The following is a 24,593-nucleotide window of genomic DNA, read 5'->3' on the forward strand; positions in this document are numbered from 1 at the left end:
ACTCAGTTTACACACCCAGGAGTAGTGGTCTCATAATGAATGACTACCATTACAGCAAAGGACATGGAGAAAAGAGCCACACCTTCAATGCTCTGTCATGTCTACAAACATCTCAGTTTGGATAATCACTCCTCCCACACTGTGCATTGCAGAGATTCCTGAAAATATTTGGTCTCTTTACCAAGACTTCAATTTGATTAGATTGAAATGAAAATGTCCTGTTGCATTGTGGTCAGTTTCATTGCTCAATGTTTTATCCAGTTGCTCAGTTTTGTGCGTTGTGCAAGATAGAATAAGTCCTCCGTTATTTTTCCCCATTGAAAGTCCTCCTCCTCCTTTGGAGTATTTATGTATACCAGGGCTAACCATAAAGAGAGCCTCCCTTTGCCTTAATTTCCTCATTGACAGTGGGAATCCTGACCAAGGGCCTGAGCTCCAGCACAGCCATAGCTCCAACCATAACACATGCCTCACTACTTCCTGTTATGGATGCTTACATAAGGCTCGGAAACACAGACATCCAAGGTCGTCCAATTCCAAAAACAGCCAGGACACCTTCTCTGTATTTGGCATCAATGAAAGTTCCAATGGGGTTATTATTCTGTAACCCAACCTTGCTTTTTTCTTATCAAGATATTCCTCAGATGATATAATTACAGTATGTGCATCACTGTGTGTAAATTGATGACGGCAGGTGGATAAAGCAAGATTTTTGATTATGATTTGTTTACATGGCTTTAGTCTGACATAGAATAATGGAAAAATTCAGCTTCCAGCAGAAGAACGTTTGTTTTTTAAACATTGGATATGTCACATTCGTCATTCCTAGAAATTAAAAGGCTACAACGATCTGAGTGCACTGTATGTCTGATGGATTTGATAGATGGGCACCATCCAACAGTGCGCTATGTAGGTCAGTGTGATGGCCTGATGGGCCATTTTCCCAGTCCGGAAGACCACGGAGGATCCGAAGCGATGGGGGCCAAAACTGGATGAGTGATCCCCAGGGATGTGGCCTTGGTCCTGGGAAATGGTGGCCCAGGGTGAGCCTGGAGCATCGCAGCAAAGCCTCGGCAGCACTGTGAACCTCGCTTTCTCCTCTCACACAAGTGGACCGGCTGGTGTGGGGCTTGACATTGGAATAATAACGTTTAAGAGGAAAAAGACTCTGGGCCTCTATTCTTCTTCCCAGAGTTTTGGTGGGAAGAATCGATGACTTCCTCTCGTTTGATCTCAGGGACGAGGGAGGGATATGTCTCTTCAGAGGGGTATCTGGTATTAAAATGCCCAATAGAGCGATCTGAACAGTCCTTGTGGGAATTTTGTACTCTGATTGTATATCACTTGTTTCTCAAAATGTTGAAATAAGGCTTGTGTGTGTGACATGTTGTGTGTATAATATACCTGCTACTCTCTTGAGTGGTCCCTTCATAATGGCATAGTGCATCATAATGACATTGTCATAACCCTGCTCTCTGATTAGCCCCAGCCTTTATTAGGACATTGTGATATCATCATAACATTTCTTTCTGATTGGCCCCTTCATAATGACGTCATACCCCTGCTCCCTGATTGGTTTCTCATTATGACATCATCATAACTCTGCTCTCAGATTAGTCCATCGTAAGAACATGATATTATGAAAGGACAAATCAGAGAGCAGGGTTATGACAATGTCATTATGATGCACTAATCAGAAAGCAGAGTTATGATGATGTAATAATAAGGGGTCAATTTTACATTATACACATTGTCTTATACTGTGGCATTGTTGAATACTCTTTTCTGATGGGCTGGATGTCACGTTCTGACCATAGTTCTTTTGTGTTTTCTTTGTTTTTGTGTTGGTCAGGACGTGAGCTGAGTGGGCATTCTATGTTGTGTGTCTAGTTTTCCCGTTTCTATGTTTGGCCTGATATGGGTCTCAATCAGAGGCAGGTGTTAGTCATTGACTCTGATTTGGAACCATATTTAGGTAGCCTGTTTTGTGTTGGGTTTTGTGGGTGGTTGTCTTCTGTCTTTGTGTGTCTGCACCAGAAATAACTGTTTCGTCACGTTTGTTGTTTTGTACTTTGTAGTGTTCACGTTTATCGTCTTTATTAAACATGATGAACACTAACCACGCTGCGCTTTGGTCCTCTCCTTCGTCCATAGAAGAAAGCCGTTACACTGGAAGGGTATTCGAGAGCTTGCATTATTTCCTTAGAACTCGGGTATTAGCACGGTAGAATTCAATGGCTGTAGTTCATTCTTATATGTTTTATGTTTGTGCTGCTTTTGAAAGTAAAAGTCGAATTGAAAATATTATTGGCATTGTTGAATTCGATTTTCATAATAGCAAGCTAGCACTGATGGTTTGGTTAGCTAGACTAGCAAGTCTGTTTGTTTAGTTACCAAGAACTACTGTAGCTATTTAGTAAACTTGCCTTCTACTTCAGTGGATGTTTAACACATTTCTACCTGCAAATGGACACATTTTTAGAGGCAAATGTGTTAAATTATAGCCATGGTATAAAAGCGATAATCAACTCGAAACAATGCAACTCTGTGGAGGGTCAGTTCCACTCCGCTAGCACGACGTGGAACACACCATCCATGGAGTTAATTATGTTCTATAATATGCATAGCCTCTCGTTGATTATCTCTTACAGAACCCTGCTCTCTGATTGTTTGTTCATTATGACATCATCATAACCCTGCTTTATGATTGGTACCTTTATTGGGATGTTTTCATAACCTATCTGATTGATCCCTTTATGACATCATAACCCTGCTCTCTTATTGGTCCCTTCATAATGCCATCATCATCATCAGCCTGCTCTGATACACCTCCCATTTCTTGGGTGTCTCTAACTTTGTATGTGACAACACCAGTATCAGGTCCTATTAGTTTCTTATCCAGGTTTGTATTTCAACTGGTTTTCACTGTGGAGAAAGTGCTTATTGCCCTCTTGCTAAATAAAGATCCAGCCTGTTGAACTGAATTTAGGCTCCCAGCTAAAAAAGGGCTGTGCCCAAAGTAATGTGTCATGGGAAAAAAGACACGGGAAAACAGTGACCATACTTCTGAACGGACAGGCAGGGAATTATGGGAGAACAATTAAACATATTTTCAGTGTAATTTGGAGGAGGAACAGAGAAGAAGAAAAAGGACATGACTTATCACAACACCACATTATTGAGCAATCAACACTTGCTCCAATCCATTCATGTTTAAGTCTCATATTTCTCCAATTGAGTTGAGATTAGAGGATTGCAGTGTGCAGTATGTGAAATTCTTTGGCTTGGTCCAAAGGAATGCCCTGGTGGGTACAGAGCACTGACATACCAGCCTCATGGCACCACGCTCTGATCCCAGGCAGACCACCGCAATACTGGTCCCACCCTGGTCAGGTCAGCCTCCTCTGCCTCCCTGGTCCTCCACGCCAGGAGCGAAATCACAGGATCAAATCCAGGCCGTGTCCCAGGGGATGGGGGGTAGCATGGGGAATGGTCACTGCCGGTCACACCGACCTCACCACTCTAATTCATATCATGGCATTTCCTGCAGATAAGGTGATAAGGCTGGTATGCCTGGTGCTTATCTCGGATCTTCTCTAGGCTGTTTGGAATGTAAGATTATGCAATTTTGTTGGGATTTTTTTTAAATTACCATCGTAATGTGAGAGTGTTTGTTTGTTTGCTTTGTTAATTGCCGGTCTCTGCTGCTGGACTGGTTTGTGGTGAGAGGTTTGGGACCGTAGTGGCCACAGCCATCTCTGGGGCCATACCGCCCCCACCCTATGGTCCCTGAGTGCGCTAACCAAGCCTGTGCTGCAAGATTGTACTTGACCCAGCCAAGGTTCCTAGAATGGCTTTTCACTTTGAGAGAAATATGTTGGGAAATCAGTCAGAAAGACTTACTGTGCCTCACAGACATGGATGGCTTTTTCCCCTTGAATTGCTTGAAGCCCAGCAGTGTCCCCAGGATACTGCAGTGTTTGAGGATAACACTCTGTGCTTGCTCCAGACCTGGGTTCAAATACTATATGACGTTTTTCAAATTTGTTGGGCGTTTGCTTTAGCTTTGCTGGAGTGCCAGGTGAACGGGGTTTGCACTTTTGGGGATTTTTCTATTGGTCCAGTAAGCCAGGCAAGCTCAATCAAGCACAGATAAAGTATTTGAAATATTGTAATTATTTCAACCCTGGTCTGGCTGGATGGAATCCAAGTCCCACTTTGGGCTGCACGATGACTTCTATCGTCCTGTTGAATGGCTGAGTCTGGCGACAGGGGAGCTCTCTCATCCTGCGTCCTCCCTCAATCTAATCAAGCAATGAGACCAATAAGGTGAATTAAGATGGGAGCTGAGATGGCTATTCTCTCACAGAGGTCTCTTTGTGCCTGGTATAGGAATATAAGGCCCATGGTTAGCATGCATCACACACAGGAAAGGAACAGGGCCCCCAGAGCAGACCCAGGAGTCTACCCTCCCCTGCTAGTGATTTATAGGGAGTCGAATCACCTTGCTATAGCAGTTTTCAAAGCACTTTCTTCAGCCATGCGAGCTATGGCCCCATTTCCTCCTTTTTCTCTGGAGGGAAATGTAAGTGTGCTGGGGAGGAAATGTTGCAAAGACGGAGGGAAGTCACAGAGACAAAGAAAGCAATGTTATTTGTAGACAAGTGGGGCCAGCGCTTTAAAATAAAGTTCTCTGAAAATGTTTTACTGGAAACTGCTCGCCACTGATTAACACACCATGTTTTCAACAGGCTACAGAACAACAGCAATCATCCGTTTGTACAGAACTTTTGTTTGGGACGAGGATACTGTATCGCACCAGCTACTCTGTTGGTCTATCTGCCCCCTGGGCCTGTCTTCCTGTTGGACATCCTGTCCCTGATGAATCAGCCGTTAAAGAGGATGCTGGTGGTCACAAGGACACACCCCCTCAGCCCAGCACAACCAAATACAGCATCCTCCCCATTCAGAAAGCACCAGCCGACGCTGCTGCTGACAGGAGCTCCCTCACCGGAATCTTTTTTGTTTGTGTTCTCCCTTCCCCTGATCTTTGACCGCAGAGACCCGGTCCACTTGTGACAGGCAGCCCACTGAATATTGGCTCCCACTCAGACCGCTTCCCTTCTTCACTGCCTTGAGATGTCTGTGATGTGAGGAGAGGAGAGGCAACCAGAGGGCAAGGAAGGGAACTGACTCAGTGGAGGCTGATGAGGGGAGGATGGCTCATAATAATGGCTGGAATGGAGCGAATGGAATGGAATCAAACACATGGAAACTGTGTTTGATTTAGTTGACACCGTTGCACTAATTCCGCTCCAGCCATTACCACAAGCCCGTCCTCCCCAATTTGGGTGCCACCAACCTCCTATGAACTGACAGACTGAGCAGCACGGGGGGGGGGGGGGGGGGGGCTCAGCCTCAGGCTGGTTAGTTACATAACGCAGAATCCCTCTACCAAGTATGGCATTCACAGAAGCTACTTCACTCGCTCATAGCCTACACACTGTATGAACAGGTTGACATACAAAGACCCCGTCTCAGGCTGGGCAGAGTGCGCTCCTCCAGGCGTCAGAGGATGAGTTTTGTTCTCTGTTCAGAGGAGAGGATGTGATCTCACCCAGTAAAAATCCAACCTATTTCACTAGCTGCTCATGACTTAATTCAAGCTCCCCCCTTCCTCCTTTTGCACCCTCTCTCTTTTTTATATTTTACTAGGCAAGTCAGTTAAGAACACATTCTTATTTACAATGACTGCCTAGGAACAGTGGGTTAACTACCTCGTTCAGGGGCAGAATAACAGATTTGTACCTTGTCAGCTCGGGGATTCGATCTAGCACCCTTTCGGTTACTGGCCCAATGCTCTAACCACTAGGCTACCTGCCTCCCAACTCACTCCTGAGTGTATGGAAGGGACAGAGTAGGCTAATGTTCTCGAAGCGATGCTGTTTACAAGATAGAGACACAAGCTGATGGACGTCAGAGAGAGAGCTAGAGAGAGAGAGAAATAGAGGGATAGTTGTATATAGGAGGGGCTGAGAGAAGGTTGGATAGAGCCACTGACTCAGGTCTGTGTTCAAGACCAAAGACAAACACGGTAGTGCTTACTGTCTCAACGTTGTCTTCTTAAATGTTGCCATTGGGTTTTGTATAAGAGCTTTCAGTTTCACTGAGAATCTCTCAATGCACAATGTGGGAAACACCCCTCTATTTCCTGTTCTGAATGTATAGTTCTTTCCATTCATTTCTCTCTAGCTCGTCTGAGACTAAATTTAACTGTTTATGCATGTCTGCATAGACTACGTCTGTGTGTCTGTCTATGTTTTCTATGTAAATATTTTATTATCTTCCCTCAGTCTTCAACAGGACTCAAATGGAAAGGAATGACTTAGGCTGCAGTCAGGCCAACCCACATGCCTTTTGCTCTCTATGGTTTTTATTCTGTGCCAGGTCAGCTTTTTCGCATTCACTGGCTTCTTCATAGGTTTACTTTGCTCTGGAGAAGAACCTTAGGAGTGATGGGAGTCTCTTATGTAAAATGCAGACTACCCTACACATACATAACTCTATTGAGTGTGTTAACCCCATTACCACACACAAACCTTGAAGCTGTGCTCGTCATGTCCATTACCCAATATCTGTAATGTAATTATCTCACCGCATTGGCTCCCAGTACCATTCTACAGCTCTGAGAGAGGTTCTTACCGCATTGGCTCCAAGTACCACTCTACAACTCTGAGAGAGGTTCTTACCGCATTGGCTCCCAGTACCACTCTACAGCTCTGAGAGAGGTTCTTACTGCATTGGCTCCCAGTACCACTCTACAACTCTGAGAAGCTCTGAGAGAGGTTCTTACCGCATTGGCTCCCAGTACCACTCTACAGCTCTGAGAGAGGTTCTTACTGCATTGGCTTCCAGTACCACTCTACAACTCTGAGAAGCTCTGAGAGAGGTTCTTACCGCATTGGCTCCCAGTACCACCCTACAACTCTGAGAAGCTCTGAGAGAGGTTCTTACCGCATTGGCTCCCAGTACCACTCTACAGCTCTGAGAGAGGTTCTTACCGCATTGGCTCCCAATACCACTCTACAGCTCTGAGAGAGGTTCTTACTGCATTGGCTCCCAGTACCACTCTACAGCTCTGAGAGAGGTTCTTACCGCATTGGCTCCAAGTACCACTCTACAACTCTGAGAAGCTCTGAGAGAGGTACTTACCGCATTGGCTCCCAGTACCACTCTACAGCTCTGAGAAGCTCTGAGAGAGGTACTTGCCGCATTGGCCCCAAGTACCACTCTACAGCTCTGAGAGAGGTTCTTACCCTCATTGGCTTCCAGTACCACTCTACAGCTCTGAGAGAGGTTCTTACCCTCATTGGCTTCCAGTACCACTCTACAGCTCTGAGAGAGGTTCTTACCCTCATTGGCTCCCAGTACCACTCTACAGCACTGAGAGAGGTTCTTACCACATTGGCCCCAAGTACCACTCTACAGCTCTGAGAGAGGTTATTGCCCTCATTGGCTTCCAGTACCACTCTACAGCACTGAGAGAGTTTCTTACCCTTATTGGCTTCCAGTACCACTCTACAGCTCTGAGAGAGGTTCTTACCCTTATTGGCTTCCAGTACCACTCTACAGCTCTGAGAGAGGTTCTTACCCTCATTGGCTCCAAGTGCCACTCTACAGCTCTGAGAGAGGTTCTCACCACTGACTGTTCACACACAGGCATTCCAGCCTGGAATGCTCCGCTCTGCTGCAAATAAACCAAAATAGACTTTGTGCCTCTTCATGTGCCATCGTGGTGCTCTGAGTTGTCCCTGAGGGTCAGACTGTCATGAAAAATTCTGGGCCCTGGCTATGTAGGCACTCTATAATCAGGTTTTGCAGTTAACTGACACTTCATGGTGGAATTTATTTACCTGTTTTGCTTGTATTACTCACTTGATCACACATCATTCTTAACATAATGACGTTGACCTTCAGGACAATTTCAGGGATTAGCTAATATCTTTTTTTACCCCACTATCTTTCTCTCCCCAGTGTGTGTGTGTGTGTGTGTGTGTGTGTGTGTGTGTATCTTTCTCTGACCCTGGTGTCATCCTGTGATCTGTTCTGATCTGAGGGCCTGTAAGTCTCGGAGCCCCTGCTCTAATGGGTTCAGTGGCCTGGTATGCAGCAGGAATCTTTGGATCAAGGTGATTTCACGCTCCTCCACGTTTTCCCAGGGCTCTGCCCAGTCTCTGTTACCTCTGTGCGACTTGGACTGTGTGATAGTGGCTGACACGTGTTATCATTAGACACATGCACACACAGCAGCACTGAGCAAAGGGAGCTTTATCTGTCTGACACCTCCGTTTCCCCCAAGGTTTGGATTATGCTGCCTGGTATGAACATGGCAGCCAGGGTTCCATTTGGTCTCCAGCTGAGACTCATGCACACCATAACTGAGTTCTTTAGCTTGTTCCCCCATAGGCCTATATTAATTGCATATCTGTCTGACCTGAAAGTGGAATGCAAACTGAATGGTTTCAGCCTGTCCCCTTTGAAGTAAAACTAATCCAACTAACCTTGACATTCCCATAGAGACAATTCTCCCTTTCTTTCTGCGCATTCTGTTCTCACAAAAACTCAGAAGATGTGGCATATTTAATTTAGTTATTTTTGGTAATGATTGGTAGTGAAGGAGGAAATGTGTGTAATCATCCCAGTAAGATGTTGCTTTTTCAGCTCAATGGTTTTTAGTTCCTTTTTCAACAGTATAGGATACTGTTCTGTAAACATTGAGTTAGTTGAACTAAAGAAAAGCTTGCAGTTTAGTTTGCTAGATTCCAAGCTCTTGATAATTAACACAATAAGTGCCAATTAAGAATAGCCTAGTCATATTCGTTAGCCGTAGTAGAAGCAGTAGCCTGGTTAAATATGACAAACTAAGATGTAAGAGATACAGAAACCTCACAATGCTACTGTGATCGATTAGGTTCATGTCTGACATTTCTTTAGCCTAATGTTCGATTTCACTGCATCAGCGCATGTGTGAGACCGGAGTTGGGGTGGGGAGAGGGACAAGTTAAACGAGTGAGGTGGCATTCATCCGGTTCCTGCTTCTAGCAACACAGCAAATGATAGATTGTACAACAAGCTTTTGCTCTATCACTATAGCCTAGCCAACTATTGTGCAGAATGAGATATGCTTGCATCATAGCCTATAGACTACCCTGCGTTTATTCAGACTTCAATAAGCGGCAAGTAGCCTAAAGCCCAGGGCTGAGAGGAAACAGGCTATCGAGAGGCAGGACTACGCTGGAATAAACCCTGCAGTCTCACCCATGCTTCCTCCCGAATAGCCTTCTTCTCCAGCTGTTTTACACTGTCCCCACTACTGTTTTGACGTTATTTATTTTTTCTGCAAAGGAAAGAACCGAACCATGGAACTTCTTTGCTTCGAGGACAAAGTCGTGCTTGCCCAAATTGACCCCAGCATTCTCTATGACGACAGAGTATTGCAAAGTCTTCTAACCATAGAAGACAGGTTTCTACCGCAATGTTCGTATTTTAAATGTGTCCAGAAGGACATTCAGCCACACATGAGGCGAATGGTTGCAGGATGGATGCACGAGGTTTGTGAGCGTTTTTAGCCTACATGTGCATTGGTCAGGTATGGTGCTGTTTTCAATGCATTTGTGCATTAGTCAGGTGTATTGTTTGAGGGCATATCTCTCACTCTAATAAGTGTACTGTGTATAGTAAGATTTGATTTATCTAAAACAAATTAGCCTACAAGGGTGTGTGCGTTGTGTAAGAATGTTGCACATGTTGCATGTTCTAATAACTGTAATACGTTTGTCTATTTATTCAGATGGTTTATTAAAGTTTCATAGCATGGTTGTTTTGAGAGCTGACATGTTGCCGAATTTTTACAATTTAATTCACTGAGACATGACCCATGCAAGGCATGTGGTGCCTGGGAAGTTCCACCAGGCTAGCTAAAGTCATCACCATACATTTAAGTTCGCTGAATGTCAATATCTTGTATTGTATCGGTTATGGAATCAGTTAAATGAAAGAAGACATTCTAAGCTTCATTTTCATGTTGAATCTATACAATTTGTCCGTTCTAAATAATTATGACAATTTTTTTGAAAAAAATATTTTCACTTCTTGCTGCCTCAAAATAGCAAGCACGCACAGGCTACTTTAGTTTTGGCCATTATAAACTTTAATCAAAGACAAATTACTTTCTCAATTTTCGGGAATGGTTTATGAATGGCTTGTGAACATTATGCATACAATTTTCCTGCTGTAGCTAATTTATTTATATTTGTAATTATTTTTTGAAAATATGACGGACATGGCGAAGTGAGCTGCGTGGGTGTTTGGTCACGACTTCCGCTACAGGCTATAACGAATGAGAGCTCTTTGATATACTTTGATATTTAAGCTTTTAATGCGGATCCACTGAATGAATATCGACAACATTTGGTTTCCCCATCATGCAATTATTGAAATGGGATGTCTGCAGACATTCATGTAAATATTGATAGAGTAATTAAAAATAGTAGGCCTAATATAATAATATTATCTCCCACCAGGTTTGTGAAGAGGAGAAGAGTGAGGAAGACGTTTTCCCCTTGGCTATTAATTATTTGGACAGATTTTTAGCGGTGGCGCCCACTAGAAAGTGTTATTTGCAACTTCTAGGAGCTGTATGCATGTTCCTTGCAACAAAGTTAAAGGAGAGTCGTCCATTAACTGCAGAAATGCTGTGCATGTACACAGACAACTCCATCACACCAAGGGAGCTGCTGGTAAGAAACTATTGTTTTCTCTTAATGCATGGAAAAGTATGCAATTACTTAAAACATCATACATTCGTTAAATATATCAGTGTACAGTTCTGGAGACTGATTCATTCCTTGGCCATACAGTGGGCCTGTGCATGCATGAGGAGAGTGCCTGATCAGGTCTGAGCTAAAGTGGCCTGTGTTGCCACCTAGTGGCAGTTATCCAGTCTGTCTTGTGGTAGAAGGATTTCAACATTTCCAACATTGTGGATTAATCATTTGTAGAAAGGAACAGTCGTGCATAAATCCACAAGGGTTTTATTAATATCCACTGGCTGAGGAAGTTTATATACATTAGTTTCATAATATCCAACTGTGTTTTTCCTGACCACTTTCTCTTAATTGAATGATTGGTCTCTCTCAGGGGACTGTTATTCACAGGAATAACCTGTGAATAACAGGTCCCCCCCCCCCATGGCATGTCCCACCCATGTTGCTCAAGTGTCCAAATATGAATCACCATAGGAGAGCTATAGGACTGTGTCCTCTTCTCTGCTGTCCAGCTGCCGGGGTTGCATCATCACACAACCCCTGTGCTCGAGGTTTCCTAGGAAAAAGTGAATGGAAACTTATAGGTAGAGGCTGATCCCAGATGTGTTTGTGCTGTCTTGCCAATTCCTAAGGTCACAGTAATGCCAACTCATGCTAGACGGCACAAACAGACCTGGGACCAGGATGGTGAAATTGAGATTCTTTGTCAATGAGCCACTGTTGGTGCATCAGCTGGGAGAGAGAGGGGAATTCAGGGGGTTTCTAGCAAGGGCAGCTGTCCAGGAAGTGAGCGCAGCAGTGACAATATGACAGACCTCCCTGCACATCTTCAGTCAACATTCTCCACGGTCTTACCATAGGTTAATCGTTTGCATGTGTGGCGCTGCGCTGGTAGGAAACACATATAGATTAATGAAGTATGGCTGACGCTTGTTCTGGGCTGCCCCTATAATCTGAGAGAGCCGCTCAGAGAGGGGCCTGTCCCTGTCCACGCTAACAGAGGGGTTTCAGTAAACATGGGCGTTCCCTGCCACAGTCTCCATCTCGGGTTGACCCATCATCTCAAAAGAGGAGGGGGGGGGGGGGGGTCAGCTGAATTTATCACATTGGCTGTTTTGTTCCTTTCCTTTTCCCCTTGGGGTGAGGCTGCTTTTAACATGAAAGCTCCCCGCAGCGTGCTAACCAACACGGGCGGTGCAGACCAAAGACGCTAGCTAAGGCTTGTGACAGGAAGGAAGCAACTGTGGCTGTGATGCTGCTGTCTGGCTGGAACCAGTGGCGAGGCTCGACGCGTCACATGAAGAGTAATGGGAGAACCATGCAGAACGAGAGAGAGTGTCAAGGAAAATGTTGCTTTGGTGTTGAATGATATCTCCTCTGAATTGAGACGGACTTGTTGGTATGCATGGTATTTCATGGCAAACAGAAGAGGAACAGAATCAACACACATCCCCTCAATACCCTATAGTGCAACAGAATAAAACCATTAAAAGTCCCATGATGGTAGTGACTTCCCATTACTGCTTATCACTTATTAACCATCATTTTACTTTTAATAAAGTATTTCAGTTGTGTATATTACACTTGTTTTATTTGAGGACTATTATTTAATTCCAAGTCATCTCATCTCTGTAGAGCTGCTGCCTATTGTCTGACAAAATCACTATTTTAGTAGTGCTTCAAAGTAAATAAGGCATATTTTTATTACTTATGAATACCATCAATCTATTTTCAGGTAGATTCCTTGCGAAGCAACAGCTGCTCTCTATATCACCTCATCGTGCATTGATCTCTCTTCCGTAGCAGGCGTAAAATAAACCCAGACCGGACAAGTAGATGCGCAATGGATTATGGTTATTGTAGTTAATTACTTCGCTAAACTATATAGAATATTGGCCTGTTGGAAACGACAACACCCTACTACATCGCACAGTTCAGGCTCAATATGATTTATCTCTAGAGAAACTGGACGATGTGCCCATTGAGCTCACAGAAGAAGAAGAAAAAACAAATGGCATTCTAATAATTGAATAGACAGACAGTCAGTCAATTAGTAGTTTAAAAAACAAAATGTTGGTTAATCGTTTAGCACTAATACCCTATAAAGTGTCAGCAGCTTAAAAAACCCAGCTCATGCATTTGTTGACAGTAAGGCTGAGTAAAAGTGGTGAATGCATAATAATGATCCACAAGACATTACAATTCTTCTCATGCTTTGTTTTCTTCCTTCTGTCTCTGTCCTCTAGGAGTGGGAGTTGGTGGTCCTAGGGAAGTTGAAGTGGAACATGGCGGCAGTCATCCCAAACGACTTTGTGGATCACATCCTGCACAGACTGCCCCTGCCCAAAGATAAGCTATCTGTGGTCCGCAAGCACACACAGACATTCATCGCCCTGTGTGCCACAGGTAATAACAGGAAATTACCTCAGGAGAACTTCTGCTTCCTGATAGGATAGTCTCGCCTTTTTTCTCGTTAACAATCTATCTGACATTGTGACTCATCGTTGATTGCACTCATCTGACCCTCTACTCAGCAGTCTAAGGGCAGGGTCCACAAACACACATCCATCCAATGGCTGCTCTCCACGTTTCTCTTCCCAACACTTCTCGTAGCCTAATGGGGTCATCTTTACATTAGAACGGCTGCTAAAAGCAGATGCAAGCAGTATCGAGAGCACTTTGAGCATATAAGGCATTAATAGTATAGTTAAAGGAGGCTGGGAGAATCCTCTCAGTGCGTGTTGTGTTTAGGTTAGCCTCTCCCTGTGATGACAGTGGGTGAATGAGTCTCCTCGCCTGCTGTTTGGCTCCCCTTCCACCACCTCCTCTGTGGACTAGGGTACAGCAGCTGTGGGTCTCTCTCGCTCTCTCAAAACAAACACAGAGGCCCTTCCAGGTTTGATAAGTCAGAACTTGCAGCCGGTGGTCTTCCTTCCTCCCCTAGCCTCTGTACATCTCTTCTGTGGAGCAGGATGGACTCAGACGCTGCTTCAGACCCTTCCTAAACTCTAAGGGTGAATCCCAATGGGGTTGTTTCCTTTATCCTACTGTATTGTTTACCTTTATTTAACTAGGCAAGTCAGTTAAGAACAAATTCTTATTCACAATGACCGCCTCGGAACAGTGGGGTTAACTTCCTTGTTCAGGGGCAGAACGACAGATTTTCACCTTGTCAGCTCAGGGATTCGATCTAGCAACCTTTCGCTTACTGCCCCAAAGCTCTAACCACTAGGCTACCTGCCCTACCTCCTATGTCCTTGTTCTGATTGAATGGACTGCAGTAATAAGACAGTCTGATCTAGCTGACCTGTAGGCAGCTGCTGCTCTCTGTCTCTCCTATATATTACATATTTCACGTCAGACAATTTTAGAGGGAGGAAATGTAACTTAGGGAAAAAGTCCACTTTGATGTATTGAGATTTACTGCCATGTGTCTCTTTGATCCGATCTGGCCCATAAGTCCTTGTTTACTACAATATGGTATTCAAGCCATAGGCTCCTTCAATGAGGTTCATGCCCTGTGGCTGTTTAGTGCCATTTTAGTGTTGCATTTTTTATTTGGGTGTGTTTCAGCGGTCTCCCCACTATTCATAAGCAGCCCGTTTATATCACAAGCGCAAAAAAGCCACAATAAAATAGAGTCTGCTGTGGTTTAGCAATAATGTAAATGTTTGGGGGTTTATGTGCTGCTCTGAATGTTGTTCTCATGACAGGGGAGCTCTCTGGCCTCTGCACAGCTGGCCTCTTGAGGAGGAGACGAGAGTGGTTGGACTACTCCCTGGGGTTGATCCAAAGCTATCAGTCGCATCCTCTTTCTATAAAGAGAGAGAAGGCCACAGCACAGAGACCAAGGTCTGTGCTTGGCTGGACTGTGCTTGGGCTAGAGCTGGAGCCAAACCCAGTCCACTTTAGGGCCGTTTCCTTTCCTCCAGGCCTGCTTCCTCCCTCCCCCGCCAGCAGGCAGGGCTATTGTCGCTGAGCGCTCTGGGCCTGGTTGATGGAGGACAACCAGGCCCATGTGTTAGACTATGGGAAAGTTGGGTTAAGCTCTTTAAAAGCTCATATTAAGAGATTATGAAGATGTTTGAACGTCTTTAAATGCTCAGCTACTTCATTTGGACTACATCTTGACTTGATAGTGCGTCTTGTGTTAGTCTGTGGGAAAGTACAGTTCAACTCAGTTCGTAGCTTATATTGTAGATTTTTCCCCTCTAAATGCTTCCTCACTACTCCTGGACTTGAATGTGCAACTATGATTGTGATTTGTCACTGTTGTGAACTCACTGATATCCGGCAGGTGACTGACGGATCACGTTGTCTCTTATCCTCAGATTTCAGCTTCGCTATGAACCCCCCCTCCATGATCGCTACGGGCAGCGTGGGGGCGGCCGTCTGCGGCCTGCAGCTGGACCAATCAGACCAGGCCCTGAGTCGAGACCGTCTGACTGACCTGCTGGCCAAGATCACCAACACAGAGGTGGTAAGTAGTGTCTATAGCCTGATCCCAGGTCTGTTTTTAATGTTTGGCCAATTCCTTGTTATGTCAATGAATGACAAGGCGTTAGCAAGACAGCACAAACAGATCTGATATCAGGCTAGGTAAGTGCTACATGGCAGACATTTTAGGAGCATGGCGGGAAACTTTTGAAGAGATGGTAATATCAGTGTTGGCGAGCGTATAGCACAAAATACTTAATGTGTTCCAACAATGGGCACCGACACCCTCTTTGGCTGCCTGTTAGACTTAGCTATTCACCAACGTTCCTGGGCTTGGAGCACGGAGATCTTCCTGGTAAACAAGAGCGATGCTACAGTATGCCTGCAGTAGTCGCACATTGAAGCTATTTACTTTTCATGGAGTCAGAGCCTGTGGGTTTTGGCTCGGGACCTAGACTGCAGCTATAAAGAGCAGAGGCAAGGGAATGTCTTCTTAGAACCCAGGGCCCACATTCTTGTGGTAGAACACAGGCAGGCAGTTCCTTTGCATGGCTCCCACTTTAACTCTTCTCTTATGCCTAACAGAGGCTCCATCTTTCCAGGCGAAATGGCAGATGAGAAACACACAGATTTCCTAACTCCTTAAGATGACATGCATTGAGAGCTCTCACACCATATATATTAGTGGAGGCTGGTGGGAGGAGCTATAGGAGGACGGGCTCATTGTAATGGCTGGAATTAAATGAATGGAACGGTATCAAACATATGGAAATCACATGTTTGAGTCTGTCCCATTTATTCCATTCCAGCCATTATTATAGCTCCAGCCTCCACTGCTATGTGTGTGGGTGGGTGTGGGTGTGAGTGTGTGGAGCAAAAAAATATTTAGTCAGCCACTAATTGTGCAAGTTCTCACACTTAAAAAGATGGGAGAGGCCTGTAATTTTCATCATAGGTACACTTCAACTATGACAGACAAAATGAGAAAAAAATCCAGAAAATCTCATTGTAGGATTTTTAATGAATTTATTTGCAAATGATGGTGGAAAATAAGTATTTGGTCACCTACAAACAAGCAAGATTTCTGGCTCTCACAGAACTGTAACGTCTTCTTTAAGAGGCCCCTCTGTCCTCCACTCCTGTATTAATGGCACCTGTTTGAACTTGTTATCAGTATAAAAGACACCGTCCCCAACCTCAAACAGTCACACTCCAAACTCCACTATGGCCAAGACCAAAGAGCTGTCAAAGGACACCAGAAACAAAATTGTAGACCTGCACCAGGCTGGGAAGACTGAATCTGCAATAGGTAAGCAGCTTGGTTTGAAGAAATCAACTGTGGGAGCAATTATTGGGAAATGGAAGACATACAAGACCACTGATAATCTCCCTCGATCTGGGGCTCCATGCAAGATCTCACCCCGTGAGGTCAAAATGATCACAAGAACGGTGAGCAAAAATCCCAGGACCACACGCGAGGACCTAGTGAATGACCTGCAGAGAGCTGGGACCAAAGTAAGCTACCATCAGTAACACACTACGCCGCCAGGGACTCATCCTGCAGTGCCAGACGTGTCCCCCTGCTTAAGCCAGTACATGTCCAGGCCCGTCTGAAGTTTGCTAGAGAGCATTTGGATGATCCAGAAGAAGATTGGGAGAATGTCATATGGTGAGATGGTTAAAAACTCAACTCGTTGTGTTTGGAGGACAAAGAATGCTGAGTTGCATCCAAAGAACACCATACCTACTGTGAAGCATGGGGGTGGAAACATCATGCTTTGGGGCTGTTTTTCTGCAAAGGGACCAGGACGACTGATCCGTGTAAAGGAAACAATGAATGGAGCCATGTATCGTGAGATTTTGAGTGAAAACCTCCTTCCATCAGCAAGGGCATTGAAGATTAAATGTGGCTGGGTCTTTCAGCATGACAATGATCCCAAACACACCACCTGGGCAACGAAGGAGTGGCTTCGTAAGAAGCATTAAGGTCCTGGAGTGGCCTAGCCAGTCTCCAGATCTCAACCCCATAGAAAATCTTTGGAGGGAGTTGAAAGTCTGTGTTGCCTAGCAACAGCCCCAAAACATCACTGCTCTAGAGGAGATGGGCCAAAATACCAGCAACAGTGTGTGAAAACCTTGTGAAGACTTACAGAAAACGTTTGACCTCTGTCATTACCAACAAAGGGTATATAACAAAGTATTGAGAAACTTTTGTTATTGACCAAATACTTATTTTCCACCATAATTTGCAAATACATCTCATTTTGTCTGTAATAGTTGAAGTGTACCTACAATGAAAATTACAGGCCTCATCTTTTTAAGTGGGAGAACTTGCACAATTGGTGGATGACTAAATACTTTTTTGCCCCACTGTGTGTGTGTGTGTGTGTGTGTGTGTGTGTGTGTGTGTGTGTGTAAATATGTGTGTATACACACACACACAGTGCCTTCGGAAAGTATTCAGACAACCTTGCCTTCCACATTTTGTTAGGTTACAGCCTTATTCTAAAATTGATTCAAAAAATTGTTCATCAATCTACACAAAATACCCCATAATGACAAAGCAGAAACAGGGTTTAAGAAATGTTTGCTGATTTAAATATATATATATATTAAACAGAAATATCACATTTACATAAGTATTCAGAGCCTTTACTCAGTCCTTTTTAAAGCACCTTTGACAGCGATTACAGCCTAGTGTCTTCTTTGGTTTGATGCTACAAGCGTGGCCAACCTGTATTTGGAGAGTTTCTCCCATTCTTCTCTGCAGATCCTCTCAAGTTCTGTCAGGTTCGATGGGGAGCGTTGCTGCACAGCTATTTTCAGGTCTCTCCAGTGATGTTCGATCGGGTTCAAGTCCGGGCTCTGGCTGCTCCACTCAAGAACATTCAGAGACTTGTCCCTAAGCCACTCACTCCTGCATTGTCTTGGCTGTGTGCTTAGGGTTGTTGTCCTGTTGGAAGGCGAACCTTCGCCCCAGTCTGCGGTCCTGAGCGCTCTGGAGCAGGTTTTCAATCAAGGATCTCTCAGTACTTTACGCCGTTCATCTTTGCCTTGATCCTGACTAGTCTCCCAGTCCCTGCTGCTGAAAAAACATCCCCACAGCATGATGCTGCCACCACTATGCTTCACTGTAGGGATGGTGCCAGGTTTCCTCCAGATGTGACGCTTGGCATTCAAGCCAAAGAGTTCGCTTGGTTTCATCAGACCAGAGAGTCTTGTTTCTCATGGTCAGAGTGTTTAGGTGCCTTTTGGAAAACTCCAAGCATGCTGTCATGTGCCTTTTACTGAGGAGTGGCTTCCATCTGGCCACTCTACCATAAAGGCCTGATTGGTGGAGTGCTGCAGAGATGGTTGTCCTTCTGGAAGGTTCTCCAATCTCCACAGAGGAACTCTAGAGCTCTGTCAGAGTATCCATCGGGTTCCTGGTCACCTCCCTGACCAAGGCCCTTCTCCCCCGATTGCTCAGTTTGGCCGGGCGGTCAGCTCTAGAAAGAGTTTTGGTGGTTCCAAACTTCTTCCATTTAAGAATGATGGAGGCCACTGTGTTCTTGGGGACCTTCAATGCTGCAGAATTGTTTCGATAACCTTCCCCAGATCTGTGTCTCGACACAATCCTGTCTCGGAACTCTACAGACAATTCCTTTGATCTCATGGCTTAGTTTTTCCTCTGTAATGCACTGTTAACTATGGACCCTTATATAGACAGGTGTGTGCCTTTCCAAATCATATCCAATCTTTTGAATGTACCACAGATGGAATCCAATCAAGTTGTAGAAACATCTCAAGGATGATCAATGGAAACAGGATGCACCTGAGCTAAATTTCGAGTCTCATAGCAAAGGGTCTGAATACTTAACCTGTTTTCGCTTCGTCATTATGGGGTATTGTGTGTAGAATGCTGAGGATTTTAATTTATTTAATCCATTGTAGAATAAGGCTGTAACATAACAATGTGGAAAAAGTCAAGTGGTCTGAATACTTTCTGATGGCACTGTATATGTATATATACTGCGGATGTGAATCTATAATTTTACGTCACAGATTAAATCGCTGTTTTGTTGTCTAAGATATTTCTTTATCACTGTAAGTCTGCGCTCTTGGCTTACACAAAGGAACCTGAGGCCAGTACAGCAGCACACAGGGACTCAGGGGCCACAGTCAGTCTAAGACTAGGAACAACCCAGCAGCTCTCGATAGACCTGTGGTTATTATGTGGCCATGGCAACGCTGGCGCTAAGACTGCGGCCCATTAAGTTTTAGTTATCCGTACATTTCAAAGGAATGTTGGCCTCTTTGCGAGCTGTGTGCACTCTTTAGGGCCCGCGCTTTCGGCTCCAGAGTCAGACCTCCCTCGAGAGGATGCACGGAATCAGGGAAATTACTTTTGAGATTCACCCGCTGTGTCCTGAGTGATGAGAAAGGTTTCTTTGGTCTCAGGGCTGCTGTGTTCCTCTCAACAACCCAATGGGCCTTGGTCAAAAATGTTGCACTATAAAGGGACTATGTAACCATTTGGAAGTCTAGCCCATTATTGACTTTAGGACAATTAGGAATGTTCTACCGACACCTCACGTGTGTTTAGGAGGATTCAAGGGCCCAAATGAGTCGCCACTCTCTGCCTGGTGTCTGTGTGCGCTGGTACCCATTGTTCTAGTGACTGACTGGTCATGAAACAGGCACGACCACAAGACTCATAATACCCTCCCGGTCTGACTTGCCATGCATGTGACCAAAGCTGTTCCAATAACAGTCAGATGTCGAACGTGTAACTGCATGACAGCGTTAACTGTTCGTCCACAGGTGTCTGGGGTCAATCAAGAGTGTGTGTACAGCACCCTAAGTAGAGGTGTTAGTGTATTGATGTCTCTTCTCTGTGTCTGTTGCAGGACTGTCTGAAGGCGTGTCAGGAGCAAATAGAGAGGGTGTTGGCCAGTAGCCTGCAGCAGGAGCAACAGCAGCAGAGGCAGATGGCCCAAGGCAGACCGGGCAGCAAGGCCATGGAGCAGCAAGACCAATCCAGAACCCCAACAGACGTATCCAGCACCCCAACAGACGTACGCGACGTCAACCTATGAGCTCCCCCCCCCCCCCACCACCACCACCATCTACAAGAGTGACGCCCACCAGCGCGCTCCCAACAATTACGTCGCTCTGTCAATCTATGGGATCTAACAACATTCGCAATGTCAAGCAATGAGCTGCCAGCACATACGCCAAGTCAACCAATGAACTCCCACCACTAAATGCCACACCAACCTACGAGTTCCCACCCTTGTTTGTTAAGTCAACCTGTGAGGTCCCACAAAGTTTGGGTTGGCAATCTGAGCTGTCAACAGCATTATGCTGGAATTATCAACTGATAAGAACTTTTACAAACAATATAGAGAATAGGTTAAAAAAAAAAAATGGGTGGCTCCCATCTATATTTAGCTGGTCACATATTGACATATGTGCCCTATTGAATTAAACAAGCTTTTTTAGACCCAATGTATTTGAAAACTTGATAGTGCCTTAGGTTTGCAGAAAGGAAACTTGAATAGATTTGCATCATTGAATTATTAAATAAATATAGAAATATTAGTTTTTTTACTTGATAAAAATACAAAATATAGTTTTTCACTCTAAAAAAGCTAGCAAAAACATGTATTATTCATATTATTGTATTTTAATTATTGTTATTCTAGATATTGTTATCATTATTTCAATATAATTTAGTTTTATGATTATTATAATAATTGTTAATCATTAGTAAGCATTTATCAATTTCACAGTGGCTGGGTGTTTCCCTCAATTTCAAATACAGGAAGCCCCTGTAGTACTGTGCGCATTACATTAAGTACTGGTTTGGTCCTGCACAGTGTTCATACACCTTTATTTAGGAGAAGCTAATGTACAGGATGAAGAGAGCGGTATCTCCTGCCTGCTTAGCTCTGCATCTGTAGCACTGCTTCCTATTTATGCTCTTATATGCTGGCCAGGAGAGGGCTGGGCCCACTCACACAGAACACAAAGAGAGCGAGAGGGGGTAGAGAGACACAGGTAAGGTGTCCTGAGGGTGTGTATATACTGCCCCCTAAGGGTGAGAGCAAGGACAGAACAACTATCAGCTGTTAAGGTCTTGATTTCATTGCCAAGTTAATACCAAGCCAATATTTACTTTCTAATTGAACAAAGCTATTTTTGTTGTTATATGTTATTGGGTTGTGTGCTCTGAGAAACTCCTGCATGTTATTAGAAAATGATTGAGGATCATATATACCTTTTATACCAGGGAGCACTGTTTTAAGTCTGTCAGTAACCTTGGCGTGAAAGCATGTTTTTGTTCTGGGTCAGACAAAGCCAATACTAGGGAAAGGGAGACAGCATGTTGGAGGGATGGTCTTAGTCTGGAGATGAGAATGAAACTACAGTTGTTTGTTAGTGTCAGATGGCTTGTTAAAAAAGTTTTGTAGAGTTGGAGTGTGGAACATTTAGAGCAGTGAAAGTTTGGCAAAAGTGGAGTAGCCTATTGGAGAGTGAGAGGAGATGGCAAAAAAGGGAGGTTTTGAGAATGGAACTAGAGACGGCACGATTGGTGCCATGAAATGAAGGACTGCAAACAGTTCAAATGAGGGGGAAATGGATGAAGACATGGTAGGAAGCTCTTGTGGCACACCAGAACAAGCCTGTTCTTGATTGGAAGGGCTGCAGGCAGTTGTCATTCTGATAGGTCAAGAGTTGATCACGAGGGAGACGTTTGGTGTGCTGGAACATTTCCTGTAATGGCCTGTTGTTAAATCCAACTAGATATTTAAGTCATGGTCAAAGACTTGGATCAACCTAAATGCACTTTTAAAAACATGTTCCGTAAAAGCTGAAGGGGATGGTGATCAAATGGGGTAGGTGGGTTTTCTAATGTTTTATTTTTTTATAATTTTATTTTTTAATTTTAAGTTATTTGATATTCTCTGGGCTGGATCCCCACTTCGGGTGATGCACAAGGACTAGAAGGAATTTCCTGACCAATGAGTAGGAGAAGGGTTTACCAACATGGAACCAAATCAATTGCAATGCAAACCTAGGAAAGCATTAAAAATCACATCTAGACTTGATTATTTGAATACATCCATTTAACTTGAATTTTATTTTTGCCTGCTTCATATCCAAATCAATATGATGGTCCTAAGAAAGGATTACACAATGTTTTTTTTTCTGGTTCATAGTTTTTTTTGTATTTTGTTTTGCTCCACAGTTCAGCTTGTTTTTCAGAGAGAAAATAAATAACAAATGGACTTTAAACCTATAGGCAGAAAACTGCTATTTACTTTTGGCAACCACGTTCACCAATGCAGAAAGTATTTAAAACCTATTTTATTTTTCTCATGAAACGCAATTTGCTATAAACTGAGAAAAGATATGGGTAAGCATTTAAAGTTTTGTTTGTGTCAATTACTTAAATTAATTGAGTGATTTAAGTGATGAAAGACTAAATGGATCTGTTTATCTTTGATATATTTTTCTTGCTGCTATTAAGCCTGTTGTTTTTCAATCTTAGAATTGTGATATTCACTTGTGCTGCTAAATTATGAATTTTAAAGTATCCTATTTCCTTGCTTTTTCCTTGCTGTATGTAAACTGGTGAGCGGTAAAGTGGGACACGTCTTCGACTGCAAGTACCTTCCGCAGTTTTCTAAAATAGCATGTTTTACTCTTTCCATTTATCTGGTGTTCTGTCGTTTCCTTGCTGCATTCTACCATTGAAATGTTGTTGTACCTCAGGTTCATTGGACAATACCTCACAACTCAGCAGTTTTTCAGGGAGTTAGTAGAATCAAATCTGACTCAGATGCATTTTGATAGGTTCTAGATTTTTTTTCCTGGATGAGAGGCAGGAGATTCACGTGGCACCTCCTCTCTTCAGACAACAAGTTCCTTGTCATCCGTCAGATTACACTGATCTGTCGTTGGCCAAGTAAAGGACCAAATACCAGGTATTTCATATACCTAGTGCTAAATAAGAGACGGCTATATGAAATGTATTTGGAAAACAAACAAAAAATATATTATCTTATTTTTCCTACTTACGAGTTACAACCTAATTGGCACATTTAGGGTCAGTGTATTGGATTAAGTGGAATGCATTTTGTGAGGTACCCATTTAGTGAGGTTTTTTTTTTTATATAATCAAAAAATGTTTGTGTGGAAAACTGTGGAATTCCAGTTTGTTTTGACCCCCACCACTGCCAACCACATGTACCTCAGAAGTGTCTGATCCACAACTTCTGTTCAATAAATTTGACCCACAAAAAAGAGTGAAGCATCTTTACTGGCTAGTAATGTACTTCTGTTCTGTGCTGGTTAAGGGAAGGTTAACCTCATCTCCAGGCTCAAATCGCTGGTGCATGTGCAGGTAAGTAACTATGCAGGCCCATATGAAGGTAAGTTAAAGATTGAGGGTGCTAAATGGCTTCTCATTTGATTGAAGATATGCTGCACCAAAATAGTATTTTGTGTCTGCAGCTATAGTCTTATCTGACCTAGTGGCTGTGGGTTCAAACTTCTTATGGGGTGGGATCCTTACGCCAGAACCAGAGACTCCTTCAAATGTTCTTCTTTGTAATTTTGACAATGAGAGTTGCAAAAATGTATACAAAAGCACACAGAAGATATTAAACCCACAACCTCTTGGCTGTAAGTCAGTGCTATGACTATTAAACCACCAAGTCTGTACCCCTTTCCTGCAGACAAATGACCAAGTGGCCTCGAGTGGAATCTTATTCATATTTTACTTAATTTCATAAATAATAAACTATTTTTACGCCCCAAAATCTGGTGTTTATGTAAAACTGTTTTGCTATATTTCAGTCTTCTGTGATGTATATAACGTGTAATATTGGGATGCAGACAAAAAAATATATACGTTTCAACTCTAAATCTGATATGGTACAGGTTTTCTTTTTTTTAATCCCATAACCATGTGTGTGAGGTGTATACTTTTGTTTCAAACTAGATTTGTTTAAGACTACCAAGAAACACTGTGTGATCCTGATACTGCCCACTGCAGTAAAAGGTTAATGCTTCTTCTTCCTCTCTATGTTTGATGTTAAGAGTTGCAGAAATCCACTGAAATGTAAGCGTAGAGGATAAAACCTTCAACTCTCAGGTGCAAGGTATGGTTTTAACCTCTGAGCCACAGACTTCTTCACACTTTTTATACTCCTTGTAATTTTGACATCGAGAGTTGCAGAAACACGCACACACAATATGATATTTGAACCTACAAATTCTTGGCTGCATGTTATGGTTTAAACCGCAGAGCCACATACCTCTTCACACTTCTTACAATTA

The 24,593-nt window shown here is 43.6% G+C and overlaps 1 protein-coding gene across 1 annotated transcript; it reads left to right on the forward strand.

Annotated features, from left to right (window-relative positions):
* The first annotated feature begins 9,067 nt into the window (after positions 1–9,067).
* On the forward strand, positions 9,068–23,555 carry LOC139393019 (G1/S-specific cyclin-D2-like). The gene is made up of 5 exons (XM_071141336.1): positions 9,068–9,611; positions 10,584–10,799; positions 13,073–13,232; positions 15,158–15,306; positions 20,153–23,555. The coding sequence occupies exons 1-5, from the start codon at positions 9,420–9,422 to the stop codon at positions 20,339–20,341; spliced, it is 906 nt and encodes a 301-aa protein (XP_070997437.1). The 5' UTR covers positions 9,068–9,419; the 3' UTR covers positions 20,342–23,555.
* The last annotated feature ends 1,038 nt before the right edge of the window (positions 23,556–24,593 follow it).

The sequence above is a fragment of the Oncorhynchus clarkii genome, chromosome 33 (genome assembly GCF_045791955.1).
Source record: "Oncorhynchus clarkii lewisi isolate Uvic-CL-2024 chromosome 33, UVic_Ocla_1.0, whole genome shotgun sequence".
Classification (NCBI taxonomy): Eukaryota; Metazoa; Chordata; class Actinopteri; order Salmoniformes; family Salmonidae; genus Oncorhynchus; species Oncorhynchus clarkii.